This window comes from Sus scrofa, chromosome 4 (assembly GCF_000003025.6).
Source record: "Sus scrofa isolate TJ Tabasco breed Duroc chromosome 4, Sscrofa11.1, whole genome shotgun sequence".
In the NCBI taxonomy this organism is placed as follows: Eukaryota; Metazoa; Chordata; class Mammalia; order Artiodactyla; family Suidae; genus Sus; species Sus scrofa.
The window spans coordinates 51999469-52015710 of NC_010446.5; the positions used below are offsets into that span (position 1 = coordinate 51999469).

The 16242-nt window shown below is 36.9% G+C and overlaps 1 protein-coding gene across 18 annotated transcripts in view; it reads right to left on the reverse strand.

The window, feature by feature from the left end:
• The window catches only part of RALYL (RALY RNA binding protein-like), a 774288-nt gene that overhangs the window by 214097 nt on the left and 543949 nt on the right, over positions 1–16242 (reverse strand). Inside the window, exon 1 of one of the 18 annotated variants that reach the window (XM_013996648.2) lies at positions 5121–6404. The exons of the other annotated variants lie outside the window; for them this stretch is intronic. Coding sequence (XP_013852102.2) covers positions 5121–5307 — 187 coding nt within the window. The 5' untranslated portion in view covers positions 5308–6404. Of the gene's footprint in view, positions 1–5120; positions 6405–16242 lie in introns of those variants that run through there. 18 annotated transcript variants of the gene reach the window in all.

Sequence of the window (16242 nt, forward strand, 5' to 3'; positions counted from 1 at the left end):
TCATTTTAATAAAAATACTGCACAAGTCACTTAGAAGTGTGGAAAGTATTTCTTAAAAGTTAATAAATACATTTTATATACCAATTTATTCATACATAAAATGCACCATTCCATTTAATTCTATGTCTTCCTCTACCCATCCAATGCTCCTGATACTTTTTCTTTCCAATTCTTTTTTTTTTGATTGAAGAATAGTTGATTTACAATGTTGTGTCAGTTTCAGGTATATGGCAAAGTGATTCAGTTACATATATATATATATATACACATACATACATACAAATCTTTTTTAGATTCTTTTCCGTTAAAAGTTATTACAAGATATTGAGTACTGTTCCCTGTGTTACAAATTAGGTTTTTGTTGTTTATCTTCTTATATATAGTAGTGTATATCTGTTAATCTCAATTTCACATCTTTCCATTAACTCTACTTCTTACCTCCTTTGTGGTCCTCCAGCATCCCAAGTACCACAGGGACTTTGCACATATTCTTTTTGCCTGACCTCTCTAGAAAGCAGAGTTTTCTCTCATTTTCTTTGGGTATCTGATCAAATTATGACCTTAATCATATTGGCTTTTCCTGACTACTCTAAGAAAACAGCAATTCTTCACCTCATTTCACAAAGCTCCTATTCCCCCTTGCTTGCTCTATTTTTTCTCCATAGTACTTAGCATCACACAGCATACTACATATTTATTCTCTTCTCCAATAGTATTTTTTGTTCATTGCTAAAGCCACAGCACTAGAGCAGTGTCTGGGAGGTAACATAATAGGTGATCAATAAATATTTCTCTTTTTTTGTCTTTTTTGTCCTTTTTAGCACTGCACCCACAGGATATGAAGGTTCCCAGGCTAGGGATCTAATTGGAGCTGGAGCCATTGTTCTGCGCCAGAGCCACAGCAACGCCAGATCCGAACCATGTCTGCGACCTACACCACAGCTCACAACAACACCAGATCCTTAACCCACTGAACAAGGCTAGCCATCAAACCCCCAACCTCATGGTTCCTAGATTTGTTTCCACTCGGCCACGATGGGAACTCCAATAAATATTTCTTTAAATGAGTAAAGATTATTAGACAGTGATGGATTGATACTGGCAAAGTATTTCCATATGCTCTGAGAATGCTTCAGCTTCAGCCCAGAGCCATCTATAGTCCAGGCAATGAGATCTAAGAATAAAAGCTACCTTACATTAAAAAAATAAAAAACTGTACTGACATAAACAAATTTCCAATGCATATGATAGAATGTAGAAGTGTGAATAAAGTTTCAATATATCATCTGTAAAGAGAAAACAAAATGATGAGTTTGACTTGGAAAATGCTGGTGCTTTGAGAAAGTGAAACCTTGACCATAGATGATTTCTACACATGAAGAGACAAGTGAAGGCCACCCATCAACATGAAGATGTATGGGCAAAGACACAAAGATAGATTATAAAATGGATTGGGGGGGTGTAATCCAGTGGTCTGATAAAGGCTAGAGCATAGTATCAGGAGGACGTATGCAATGAGTGACAATGATGTAAATGTCTGTTATAAGGTCATGTTTGTATTTAATTTTCTAGTTCAGTGATTCCCAATATTTGAGAATATGAGAACATTTTCTTACACATCGAAAAACAATGAGATCCCTGTGTGATACAATGTTTTTTCTTAAAAATAAAACATATGTCATTAAAAGTGATTGAAAACATGATGGAGCATGAAAAAGTGATAAAATTTAGCACCACCTTTTAAATACAATAGTTTTCATTGGAACCAAAAATACCATATGGAGGTATATGCATATTTTTTCATCATTATACAGGTAATGATTAATATTCACATGGATTCTAGGGCCTCTTGCAGTAAACCCATGGTCACATGGATGTGAATCACGTGAGCCCAGAGCCATCCATAGTCCAGGCAATGAAATCTTATCACATGGCTCTGAATGGGAGAATTACAGGATAAAGCCTATGTTGTGAAAGCACTGAGGGTGAGAGATGGACGACACCTTAGAAAACACCTTCTAGAGTTTCAGAAGAAGAAACTGCAACCCTTAGAGGTACAGACATCAGCTAAGATGGGAAGCAGAAAACTATGAGTAGCATTCCAGTTCCTAAAATGATTTAATCAAGTATTTCCATAATAAGATGGATCAGACCACCCAAACATATCATTAGCAATCAAAAATGAATATCCGTTCCTAGTTAGCAAAATAAGATAAAAATATTAATACACCTAAAATTAGACGTGCACAGTTTTCTCTGCTGTAGTATGAGGAGTATAGTATTTTCAAATTCTATAGCTAATAACATGTGGATCATACTCTAGTTTTTCTCAAGTCTGTATGTCAAAAACATATTCATCTTTAAGAATTTATCTCTATGTCTCCTTTAAAAACCAAAAATTATTTTCTCAAGGTCATTTGGAATTTCAGCAAGAGATTACACATATACCTCGTTTTATACGTAATATGGATTTCTGAAAATTAAACATAAGCTGCACACTTCAATAGATTGATGCGATATGTAAGAAAAATTCAGTATTTAAGCGCTAAAAGGAAAAGTTATTTATACTAGTGATGATTATTACCTCAACCTAATTTGTCAAAATATATTAGAGTTCCTTAAAGTGGTTTCTACCTGTTTGGCTCTGACAAAAATCAGTGTCTGACACATGGAAACATTTTTTATGACCACTCAACAAATTCTGTATTTAGTGAAAATCCTTACACAACTATGCACAGGTAAGATCTGCTATTTGAATGAATGCTAAAGTGGTTTCCTTTACCATAACAATTGCTCCATCAGAAGCAGGGAAAAGGGGACTCTTCCATCCCTCTCCTCCTCCTCAGTAGGGAATTATAAATAACCAATCTGGAAATGAGTGAGGAATGGATTTTAAAGTCCCCTGTGAATTTTCAAAGACTTAGTGCAATTTATACTTGAAAATGTCTTATACAGGTACTTTTTCTCTTCCTCTGCTTCTTTACAAACCCCTGGCATAACCATATGCACCTTTCCTAGTTCTCTTATTGGATCCTTCAACAGAAAATTGCATTATTTTTACTGAAGGATATTGTGTTAAATTGCTAGGGAACAAGAATATTAGAAAGTTTATGTACTTAATTTTTTTTTAAATCATAAGAACACTCTCCTTCTTTCCCACATTGAGATTTGTGAAGTGTGCAATTATTGCTTTAATTGCATTACAGTTGCTTCTAGGTTAGCTTATGCTTTTTACAAGATACAATTGAAAATGGAGATACACTGTATTTTGGTGATGGGATACTTCAGATACTTTTATGTACCCATTAGATAGCAAATGATTGTTTACATTACACTTTTGCAAATATTATTAGTGTGAGAAAGAAATTCATTTAAGGATTTAATTTGCTTGTATTGATAATCTTTCTATATACTTTATTATATTCTTGTTCTCCAATGTTTTATATGGTTAGAATATAGAAACAGTTAATGCAATGTAATACAGGTACCTGATACAATTAAACATAAGTAATTTTTTTAAACTAAATCATTCAGTATACCCCACTGTGTTTCTCCTGTATAATTATACATCTTCTGACTTGTCTCATGCAATTCACAATTTCTTCCTGCTGCTTAATCGCAGACTTCGGCAAGCACATTTTAGGGGGAGAGACTTGGTATATTTTTTTCCATGAATCTTGTATTTGTCATGTGCATTAAGGCAATGATTACTCACATGGAAAAAAATGAGGGGGTGTACAAAGGATACAGGAGTAAAGGTGCAAGATGGTTTTCAAGTACAGGCATAATTTAGATTCATTCTTGTGGGAGGAAATCACAAGGGAATTAATCAGCAACATGTTTGTAGATTTTTGCCACCAATCATTTTTATAAGAAAAAAGTTGCAATCATTACATGTTGTTTCTCAATCAAAAGAAAGAAATAGCAGGCAAAGGCAATTGGGTAGATGAAATCAACCAGCAGTCCTGTCCCTCAGAGCTTTCTGTGATGCATAAAACTTCTCTGAACACGAGAAATGTTAGTGTTCGGGTCTTAAGTGAAAAATGGACTGAAGAAAGATCACTCTCAAAAAAAATCACATTTCTATCAGATCTTGACCTTTTGATGGTGTAACTGTTGCTAAGAGTCTTTCTATGTTTTAAAACATTTGAAAACATCTAAAGACACCACAGGGATAATGAAAAAGTGCAGACTTTGTAGAACAAGTTGCAGTTACCTAAGATGGCATATTGAGTCAGTGACAGGACACACTGGGCTAAATATGGTAATAATTACTTTAGGCAGTAGAAAAGATAAAGTGATAAAGAGTTAGGCTTACTGGAGAGAGATGTGATTGGAAAGCTTTCCATTACAGGCATATTGCTTTACCATAAAATACAGTTTTATTATAAGACTCTGATTTTTAGCTAAATCCTAATGGCTCTCAGTTCCATAATCATCTTTGTTCTGGACCTTAGGCAAGGGTGACTATGCTGCTCCTTTTCAGTCAAAATCAGTCCCTTGAGGGGAGATTTCAGATGACTCCTTTTAACCCTTTGAAATAGTGCCTGTACTGAATTATGTTGCAAATATGCTCCGGATCAAGAAGTTTGGCAATGGATATCCTGTTAAATATTCAGCTTGTCATTCACAATTAACTCTCTCCCCTCCGTTCAGACCTGTTTTATTTCCCCTGAGAGTTATAATTGAAATAGGATGGATAAATAGAAGTTTTTAGGCTAGCTTCCCAAACCTACCAATAGACTTCCAGAAAAGAAAATCTATCACTCCTAGAAAAGCAAGAGAGGGAGAGAGAGAGACAGAAAGAGAGAGAGGGAAACTATCGAGTTATCATGCCCGTATGAAGGATGCTGAGCTAGACTGAAATTGCATTTGATCTGTTTCTCTGTTGATTTTGTAAACCTTTCCAAAGGTTTCCATAGTAACAGGTGAATTAGCCCCTTTCCCTCTTGAACATCTTTTAAGCATGTAGCAGGGATAAAGATAAAGGTGAGAGTGAAAAAGCTACAATATCTTTTCTACTACCAGGATATATCTGAAGTCATGTTTAGTCTTTTAAGAAATCAAGTATGTTTCTCCCATCATAGTCATATGAAAAAGTTGGGTCACAATTTACTTACATCTCTGATGTCTGCGTTTGCTCCTGTACATGGTCATTCTGCAAAAATCCGACTTTCTAAGAAGTAATTGCTTTGACCACGGAGACAAAGAGACGGGTTGTGCTCCTGCTTTGCAGTAAGACTGTTGCTCACTGACAGAAGGTAACCAGCAATCACACAGTGAAAGCCAGGGTAATACCATTCTCATAAAATTACAGGGGAGATGCTACAGCCTGTAACTACTCTATCTAATGCAAATCTTCTAGAGCAGATTGTATTTTCCTCACCTCCCCGCAACTGACAGCAGTTAAGTTCTCTAATAAAATATCCACTATTAAAGCGCTGTGCTTGGAGCAATGTTGAATTAAGAATGGATTCGTATATTGAACAGGAATGATAAAACTGAAAAATCTAACTATGAGATATAAGAACCTCTGTTTGATATTTCCAGAAATTAAAAATCATCCTTTGGGTTCAAATGGCTTTTAGCCACTCTAGAATATCTATATTTTGAAACTACTAAGTTCTTTCCTTCTCTGAGCTCCCAACGCACTTTGCATGTTCAATTATTAAAACAATGATCACTTTTAGCTTTGTCTAATTCTCCAAACAGACTGTTTCTCAGGCAAAGCAGGAATTGCATGCTTTCGCATTATATACCCAGGCCTAGCACAGAAAGACACACAATAGGGTGTCAGGCCTAGTGTGTGCCTACTCTGTGCTATGCACCCTAAACCCTCCTGAAAAAAACTTTTCATGAAGCTTTCTCCTGCCTTCACCTTGCCACCTGGTTTTAGTCCTCAGACCTCTATTTTCACAGTATTTTGGGCACATTTTTATCTAAACATTGTCACCTCAACTGGACACCATACAAGGTTTGTCTGCGTATATCTTGTACTCTCTGCTCTCAGAGAAATGCCTGGCACCCAGCAGAAGCTCAGGAGTATTACTTTGCTCAAACCCTTCACAAGACTGTGTGACTTCAAATTGCCTTTGTGTACTCATAAGGGTTTCTGAAATGCAGATTTTTTTTTTTTCTTTTTAGGGCTGCACCTACTGCATATGGAAGGTCCCAGGCTATGGGTCACATCAAAGCTGCAGTTGCTGGCCTACACCACAGCCACAGCAACATCAGATCTGAGCCGCATCTTCATCCTATGCCGCACTTTGTGGCTGCGCTCGATACTTAACCCACTGAGTTAACCCACATTCTCATGTGCACTAGTTGGGTTCCTAATCCCCTGAGCCACAACAGAATTCTGAAATGCAGTTTTTATTTAAAATATAGAAGGACTGCGTTCCCGCTTTGGCACAGTGGGTTAAGGATCCAGAGTTGCTGCAGCTGTGGTGTAAGTTGCAGCTGTGGCTCTGATTCGATTCCTGGCCCAGGAACTTCCATATCATGCAGGTGCAGCCATAAAATAATAATAAAGGAGTCCCCATCATGGTTCAGTGGAACAAATCTGACTAGCACCCATGAGGATGCAGATTCGATCCCTGGCCTTGCTCAGTAGGTTAAGGGTCTGGCGGTTCTGTGAGCTGTGATGTAGGTCGCAGATGCGGCTCAGATTTGGCGTTGCTGTGGCTGTGGCATAGGCCAGCAGCTACAGCTCTGATTCCACCCCTAGCCTGGGAACTTCCATCCATATGCCACGGAGGTGGCCCTTAAAGAAAAAAGACAAAAAAATAATAATAACATAAGAAAAAATACAGAAGGATTTATATACTGGTGAAGATTTTCTATGTATTTAGGACTTAATTATGCATAAACTTTCATCTTCCAGCCAAAAGCAGAAATATTTTCCACTGCCCAAATTCTTTTTTAGTGTTAACAAACTCAGGCTATTTATTGATGGGAGGAGATACCATCTCCACAATTCTTGTTCATAAAAGGATTCTTTCAGTATCATGAATACTTTTATCCTTAAGTAACTACATTCCATAATGACAGATACCAAGAATAGTATTTTAACAAGGTTTTAGCAGTATTCCTCTCCAGTTTCCTTGACTTTGGGCTAATAAGCCACACTGTTTAGTAAGACTCTCTGTCAAAGACTACTGTGGTTGCATCTTACTACAAGGCACAGTTAGTGTCTATGCTTATGTACATACACTATTAAACACTAGGAAGAGTTTCCTTTTATTTTCTACAAGAGTGAGATTAAACTATTTCAAAACGAAAAATGAGTGGGACTTTTCTGAATGACATATAATACACCCTATGTTCCATTACCTCTTACTTGCTTACTTTTCTCTGTAACACTTTGTGATCATCTAACATAATCTGTATTCATTCATTCATTTTCTTCTCGTCCGACTTTGCCTATTAGAACATAAGCTTCCAGAGGACACAGTTTTCTTTTCTCAGAGATATATGTCTAGAGGGCAGGTCAGTGCCTGGCACAAAGTGGGCTCTCAGTAAATATGTGCTGAATAAATGACTTCTCATAAAAAAACTTAAATTATAAATCTGGTGATAACAGATTTTTTTCAATGAATTAGTACAACAGCCAAATTCATGCTTATTGACTAAATTTACTTTCTATTAACTATAAATTAATGCAAATCCTTGTCATTTCATGTCTTTTGGCCCCCAAATTGGTCTGAATAAGTTCACTGATTTGGAGGAACTTGTTTATATTCAGAGGTAGAAAGATATGTTTTAAATGTACTGAAATGAAGTCACAACCAAAAAGCAAGTTCTCCTTTATAAACATAACTCATTCCATAAGACAAATATAAAACCTGTTACAATCAAACAAAATAAAAAGAAAGTTTGTCTGATGTATTTGGTAACATATAAATATTTATGAATAAACATGTCTTTAATGATTATTAGGCAGAAATAGCATAAATAACCCAATTATATAATGACACAGGTGATATTAGTTTTAATAGCAGTACGTGCTACAATTAAACTTATAATGTTTCTCTTCTCACATTATTAGTTCTTCATTATCTATAATCAACATCAATCTTATTTTTTTTTCAAAAAACATGTAACAATTTAATGAACTTCATTCATATATACAACAACCCCTCACCCTGCCTCATTCATCACCTATACACTCATACACATTAAAACAAATATCCTGACTCATACTCATCAATGTTTGGTACATCTGGTCCCAAAACTGATTTTCTTAGGTTCTGTTTGGGGTCTTCATCTCATCAAGACCTTCCTTAGTTGTGTTTCTCACCAAGGGGTATATAGAACATCCACTCTTGAATCTTATATCTGGGGCTAGTGGCTTAAAAAATCTAAGTTTTCTTCTTCAGCCACTGCCCTTGCCATCAAAAATGGGGACCTCAGATATACCTGATGAATTAGGCCAGATTCGTAAGTACCATGTTGCAGTACAGGTAGGAAGATGAGACAGAGGCAGGGGCAGCGGCTGAAGGAGAAGAAAAGCTTTAGTAAAAGTAGAACCTGGGAGGAGTTCCCATCATGGTGCAGTGGAAACTAATCCAACTGGGAACCATGAGGTTGTGGGTTTCTATCCCAGGCCTCACTCAGTGTGTTTAAGAATCTGGCGTTGCCTTGAGTTGTGGTTAAGTCACAGACAAGGCTTGGATCCTGCGTTGCTATGGCTGTGGCATAAGCTGGCAGCTATAACTCCCATTCGACCTCTAGCCTGGGAACCTCCATATACCTCAGGTGCAGCCTTATAAAAAAAAAAAAAGTGGAACCTGGGAAATTCTCAGCCAAAAGAATGGGGAGGAAGAATGCAGAATAATAAAGGACAAAAGGTCAGATGAAGAGAGGACAAGAGCCAGCATATCATTCTTCTTTTTCTCCCTTCTTCAAAAATCCAGACTGAATAGAATTTTTTTGTCTTTAAAATCAGCCTTATGCTTCTAATATCAAAGGTCAAAAGAAGCATCACTTGCTTTATAAAATAGTTCCCTATCTACTCTTCCACAATGTGATTTTCTTTAATGGGCTCAATCTTTATACCTTGCACTTAAATACAAATTTAATGAATGCTGATAAATTAGGAAGGATTAATTATCACCTAAAATCAATGGTTACATCGACATTTTTCTTTTGTTGTTGGAAGAGTTTGAAATAAAAGTACCAGGTAAGGTAAGGGGAGGAGATGCCTCTTAACAGTAAAAGAATAACAAAAGAAAGAAAGAGAGAAAGAAAGAAAAAGAAAGAAAGAAAGAGAAAGAAAGAAAGAAAGAAAGAAAGAAAGAAAGAAAGAAAGAAAGAAAGAAAGAAAGAAAGAAAGAAAGAAAGGAAGAAAGAAAGAAGGAAAGAAAAAGAAAGAAAGAAAGAAAGAAAGGAAGAAAGAAAGGCTTGCCGTCGTGGCACAGTGGAAACAAATCTAACTAGTATCCATGAGGATGTGGGTTTGATCCCTGGCCTTGCTCAGTGGATTACGGATCTGGATCTGGTGTTGCCATGAGCTGTAGTGTAGGTCACAGATGTGGCTTGGATCCTGCATTGCTGTGGCTATGGTGTAGGCCAGCAGCCAATTCAACCCCTAGTCTGGGAACTTCCATATGTCATGGGTTCGGCCCTAAAAAGTAAAAAATAAAATAAAATAAAATAAAATAAAATAAAATAAAATAACATAACATAACATAAAAATAAAAATAAAAGAAAGAAAGGAAGGAAGACAGAGGGAGGGAGAAATAAAGAGAGAGGGAAGAGGGAAGGAGGAAAGAAGGAGTGAGCCTGTATGTGTGTGCCCGCCAACATGCGTGAATGAGAGACAGAACTACTATGTGCTATGTGTCAAGCACTGGGCTAAATACAGATTGTGTCAGTAGTCTTCACAACAATTCTATCACTTAGCTACCCCTACTTCCATTTTAGAAATTAGTTAACTTTAGCCAAATGAGGACAAGTACGGGTAATACTCGGGAACATTGTATGACTTACACATTTGTGTTGAGAGCATTTTATTGGGACCTAGACCAAAATGCTTTTAGCACTAAATTAGGGAGCAATGCACTGGGCAGCTGTTGGAGAAGACTTAGATAAAAGGGTCAATATAGTATCACTACCAATATACTGACATCAATGAAATGACATTTGCTAGAGCTTATCACAGGGAGAAGACACTGTGTGGTTTCATAAGAGCTAACATTCATTTAGGGAGTTCACATTTGGTGCGAGGCTCTTTTGTATGTATTACTCATTGACTCTTTTGTATGTATTACTCATTGACTACTGAAAACAATTCTATGGATTTATTATTATCATTATCATCCTCATCCTCATATTACTATTATTATTATTATTACCATCCTTATCTAAGTTTCAGTAAAATGAGGCTGAGAGTGAACTGTTCTGACTTAAGTCTCACAGAGAACACAATTTGGTTTGAGGTGGTTGGTCTTCCTCCAGAGCCTGTGCCCTCTAATATGCCATGTAAGGTTATAGGAATACACTAGTGTAGGCAATGGGGGATGAAGAACCTCCAGGGATATGTTTCCATAACAATGAGTGGTGTTTAACTTCTAAGTGAGGCGAATGCAGTTAACTGCAGAGTTTGGGCTGCTGACAAGGACAGTCAAATTCAGAAGCACAGCGTACCGCTTGGACAGGAGAGGTCTGCTCACCTCTGCAGCAGCAGTGACTTCCCTTTGTCAGACAGGTCATTTCCCCCTGCCTCTCCTCCCAATGCTCAGCCCTCATCCTTTCCTCCAAATAAAACACCCAAAGAACATTTAAAGTATACCAAGAGTATCAAATTATCAGCCCATTCAGATTTCTGACATCCTTACCTGGTTTAAAAATTACAATTTGTCGAGTTCCCATCGTGGCGCAGAAACAATCCAACTTGTATGCATGAGGATGTGGGTTTGATCCCTGGCCTCGCTCAGTGGGTTAAGGATCTGGTATTGCTGTGGCTGTGGCTCCGATTCTACCCTTAGCCTGGGGACTTTCATATGCCACAGGAGCTACCCTAAAAACCAAAAAAAAAAAAAAAAAAAAAAAAATTACAATTTATGTTGATGTTGATAAAAATTCTAAGTCTTTTTCAAAACATAGTATGTAGACCACATAGAAGTATTTAACTTGAACTGCATGATACCTATATTTCAGAGAATTGGTAGAAGAATAAAATGTTAAAACCAAAAATGTGTAACAAAGTTGGTGGAGAAGATTTCTCATTTACAGATGTCTGCCTACAACAGATAGTTCTAATAAGTTTTCTGGATCAAAAACTGAAGAGACCTGAGAAGCAAGACTGCAAAGAACTTGAACCCTGTACTTCCAGCCAAAGCTTCAATCCAGACTCCCTAGGAGTTAGTTCACAGCTTTTTCCTCTGAACATGCTAGTTCTGAAATTATTTCCTTGAAAGAAATTATTTCCTTGAAAGAACCTGAGGATAGGACTTTTTTCCTTAAGTGAGTAGGTGATATCTCGACTCTTCTTTGGTGTATTTTTCTCAGATATTCACAGAAGCTAACCTTTCTCTTATGTCATTCGTATCATTCAACAGCACAACGTATAGCTCTGGACCTTTCCTAGCCTTCTCTGGTGAGCATGCCAGCTGTCCCTGTGGTAACACTGCCTCCTCTCCTCTCAGATACGAACTCTGCTTTCTTTATCACAACATTGTAAATCAACTGCACTTTAATAAAACTTAAAAAAAAATTAGAGGGAGTTCCCACTGTGGCACAGTGAGTTAAGAATCTGATTACAGCAGCTCAGGTTGCTGTAGAGGTGACGTTCTATCCCCAACCTGGTGCAGTGGTTTAAGGATCCAGCAATGCTGCAGCTGTGGTATAGGGCATAGCTGTGGCTAGGATTCAATCCATATTAATTTTTATTTTATTTTATTTTTTGTCTTTTTGCTATTTCTTGGGCCGCTCCCGCGGCATATGGAGGTTCCCAGACTAGGGGTCGAATCGGAGCTGTAGCCACCAGCCTACGCCAGAGCCACAGCAACGCGGGATCCGAGCCGCGTCTGCAACCTACACCACAGCTCACGGCAACGCGGGATCCTTAACCCACTGAGCAAGGGCAGGGACCAAACCCGCAACCTCATGGTTCCTAGTCGGATTCGTTAACCACTGCGCCACGACGGGAACTCCTCAATCCATATTAAGATTGTACTTCCATGTGCCATGGGTGTGGCAAAAACAAAAACAGAGAGTTGTGACTTGTAGAGTTACCTAACAAAACAGTGTTCAGGGGTGTTTACAGGATAAGTCATCTTCCAGTGGCCAGAATGTAGCTGGAGAAAATGCTTAAACAAGCAGAGAAGATGCAGACAATGGTGATGACCAGCAGGTAGTACCTGAAGCAGAAGAAGGAAAAAGGTAACAAAAGCTCTGGGGAGAAATAAAGTGCTAAAGTCCTCTTGCACCAACTGTGGATTTCTCAAGGTATTGCCTTTCTCTTTTCCTGGCTGATTGTATCTCAGTCAGTTTCTTCCATCAAACTTGCCCCAAGTCACTTCTCTTTAGTCTCTGAAGAAATGCATCTGGGCTTGTCTTTCTAGGCTACTGCTTTTTCCTCTTGCTATATTTTGTCTACATGAAGTTATACTTTATTGTACACATGTGTAGAGAAGTATAAGTAGGGGATTAGTCACCTCAAAATTCTTATTGGTATGAGACAGGGAGCAAGAAAAAGCTGAACCACGGGATTTATCACATTACTGTATGATGCCTTGCATTTTCTGCTTTAAAGAGTATATCTTATGGTTAGGACCAAATATTATAATTTCATGTCATCACCCCTACAGAGTCCACCAATATTAGTTTCATAATGTAAACAACGTAAATGCATATGAGATACTTCAATTAAAAATAATTCACTAATCACAAAAATTGAACAGAAACATAGAAACAATAATTAAGTGCTTACTTTGTGCCAGGACACTATTTAGGTTTTTACTTCAGTTTGAATTGCTGGACTTATTGCTATTATTTTAGAAAATATACTTATGTTATTTTAGATAATCTTAAAACAGCCAGGTGAGGGAGAAGTTGTTATCTCATTTTGCAGATAAGGGAACTTAAGTTCAAGTGTCAAGTTCACAAAGCTGGCAAGAAGTAGAGCTGGAATTTAAATCCAGGTTTGTGAACTGCAAAAGTCAAGCCCAATCCATGATACCACTATCTTACTGAACAATAAATGTCAGGTAACAAAACCAAATTCAGAAAACAGTAGAGAACACTGTCTAGGATTTTACTTCAGTTTAAATTTCTGGGCTTTCTGATATTATTTTGGAAAATATACTTGATTTTAATGTGTGAGACAATGGGAGAATAAATTTGACATACAGGATTTCGATATACTACACATTCTGATAATCACCCATCCTAGTACTCTAAATAAAGGAGTCTAGAGACACATACACAAAGATTCTAAAGATATGTTTGTAATGGTAGAATGGGAGCCTAATTAATGCATATGACATATTTGTATTACTGAAGGTCCAATATGGACTTAGAAAATGTTCTTCAGGGAAATAAATCAAGTGATTTAGAACGGCCCAGAGAAAGCTTTCAATTAAAAACAGATAAAATGAGATCAAAATTTTAAGTACACGTATGCACACACTCATCCGCAAAATATTGAAAATATTGGGCTAGACATTAAAATGGTCTTTTCATGATTTAAAACCTAATATTTAGGAGTTCAAGCTTTGGTACAGTGGGCTAAGAATCGATCCTATTGCAGCAACTCAGTGGATGGTGGTGTGGACTTGATCCCCTGCCCAGTGTAGTGGATTAAAAGGGTTTGGTCTTGCTGCAGCTGCGGCATAGGTCACAGCTGCAGCTTTGATTCAATCCCCGGCCTGGGTTCAGCCGTAGAGTATATACATCATATTTAAATAGGTAAAGACAAATGCTAAGATGTGTGATTCTCTGTGGACTTTTAAAACATACTAGCTAAATATAAATTTCTATTCGTGGATCACACTCAGCATATTTTGGTTACTGATGACAATATCAAAATTGTTACTCCAAAATTTCTAATCATTTCCAATGCAAAATGTGCATAAAACATCTTAAGCATATATTAATAGAATTCATTTCAGCCTGTCTACAAAGGCGTATACACAGCAGTCCTCTTCTCCTAATTTCTTTCCTGTTCATATTTAGTTATAATTATCACATTGATGAGCTACTTCAGCCTGCTGAGTTGAATAGATTGAATTTTCAGGTATAATTTAGCATTACATAGCCCCGGGGTATTTCAGGAATCCAGCTCCAATCCTCATTTTGTGTGTATTTGTGTCTGCTAAAGGGCTCAGAACCACCTGGATAGTCTTTGACCTCATATATGTGTTCAAAGACAACTGTTTGAATAAACTCCGCATTTGCCATTACCAGCACAGCAGTATGTGAACGGTAAATATGTAAATGAAATTCACGACTCTCTTACTATCATAAAAACCATTTTTAGATGTTTACTTAAATGGCTTTAGATACAGAAACAGGAGCCATAGATGAAAAAAAAAAAAAAAAAAAAAAAAAAAGTAGTCTCAACTTTTGTTTTCCAAACTGTCTTCTTTAGTTCCGGGAACACTAAATCCCGTGTTACCTTCAAATCATAACCAGAAAGCTTTAAAAAGCCCATTTGGGCTCTGCTATAGTTAAACGAGTCATTAAGGGGATTGCAAAATATGAACACAAATACATCATGTGAATAGGTAATTATTAAATTTTAAAAACCTTTGGTTCCCAACTTCTAAGACTACCTCGAGAGATGACTGTAAGAAACAGTATAACAGAGAAGGAACTGAGACTTCAGCTTTTAACTACTTGATCATGATTTAGTAAGAAAATGATTTGTTTTGCTTTTACTGTTTTCTGGGGGAGTCGATGGTATATAGTTTCAATAGCATAACTTCATTTTCCCACCTGGATCAGTTTAGGATTCCACATATGCCCTGTCACTGAAATTAAACTTTTTTTCTTTCATATATCTAACACATATACTTTCTAACACATATACTTCCTGCACTTGAACTGTGCTACTTGTATACAGTAATGGTGAGCAAAAGCAGTCATGATTGTTCATGCAACTTTTATTTTACAGTGGAATAAAGACATTAATAGAGTAATAATATGAAATAATATTTTGTAAGTTCAAAAATAGGTGCTCTGAAAGTAGATGTGTGGTTGGTCATTTTAGAATGCATTAAAAAATAGCCCTCAGGAATTCCCGCCATGGCACACTAGATTCAAAATCTGAAGTGTGGGTTCAATCCCCAGCCCAGCACAGTGAATTAAAGGATCTGGCATTGCCACGGCCCTGGCGTAGGTCTCAGCTGTGGCTTGGATTCAATACCTGGCTTGGGAACTTTCATATGTCTCAATTGTGGTCATTAAAAAACAAAAACAAAAATAGCCTTGGACAGTAAGTTGATTCACTCTTCTCTGAGGCTATTTGGATGAGTGGCATGGAAAAAGTGATGAAAAAACAGAGTCACAGGTGATCATAAAGTATTAGTGAGAGCATTATCGAGATCAGCAGAAAGCTTAGGGAAATAACATGTTGATACACAAAGTGAAATGATGGTATTCATTTGGTATTCAACACATAACACTGGTAAAAGTTATTGGAAGTTGGTCACCAATTTATAAATATATTCCAAACAGTTGTTCCTTACTCAAATTAAGGCAATAGTAGTTAATAGAATTATATGCCTCATTACTTCGCAAAACTTTAGTATATCCTTGTAGAAGATAAGGGACAGAGGAAGATAAAATGTCCATGAACTTAATCTTGAAAATTTACTCACTAATAGATATTATGTGAGTCTAAAGGCTTTTAAAAATAATGTTTTAAAGAGAATGCCAGTTTAAATATCTGTCCATATCAAAGAGTATAAATATATCCAGAATACTGACACTCAAAAAGCTCCTTCCAGTTTTGCATAAGTGGCAGTGAGTGGTGACAGAAAGTCATATAATGTGTCAATAAGTATCTGACAAGAGATCACTCCATGCAGACATCTTCGGAAATTTCAATGGAAGCAGAGTATTATATATACAGAGATATAATATCTGTCCTAGAAGGCATCATACAAATGTAAACCAAGATACATATATGTGGGTTGGTGACCATAACAAGAACGGGTTAGTGATAGCTGCCCAAATACATTGAAACAGGTCAGATAAATAAACTGCTGAAACATATGTGCAAAAGTCTGACACATT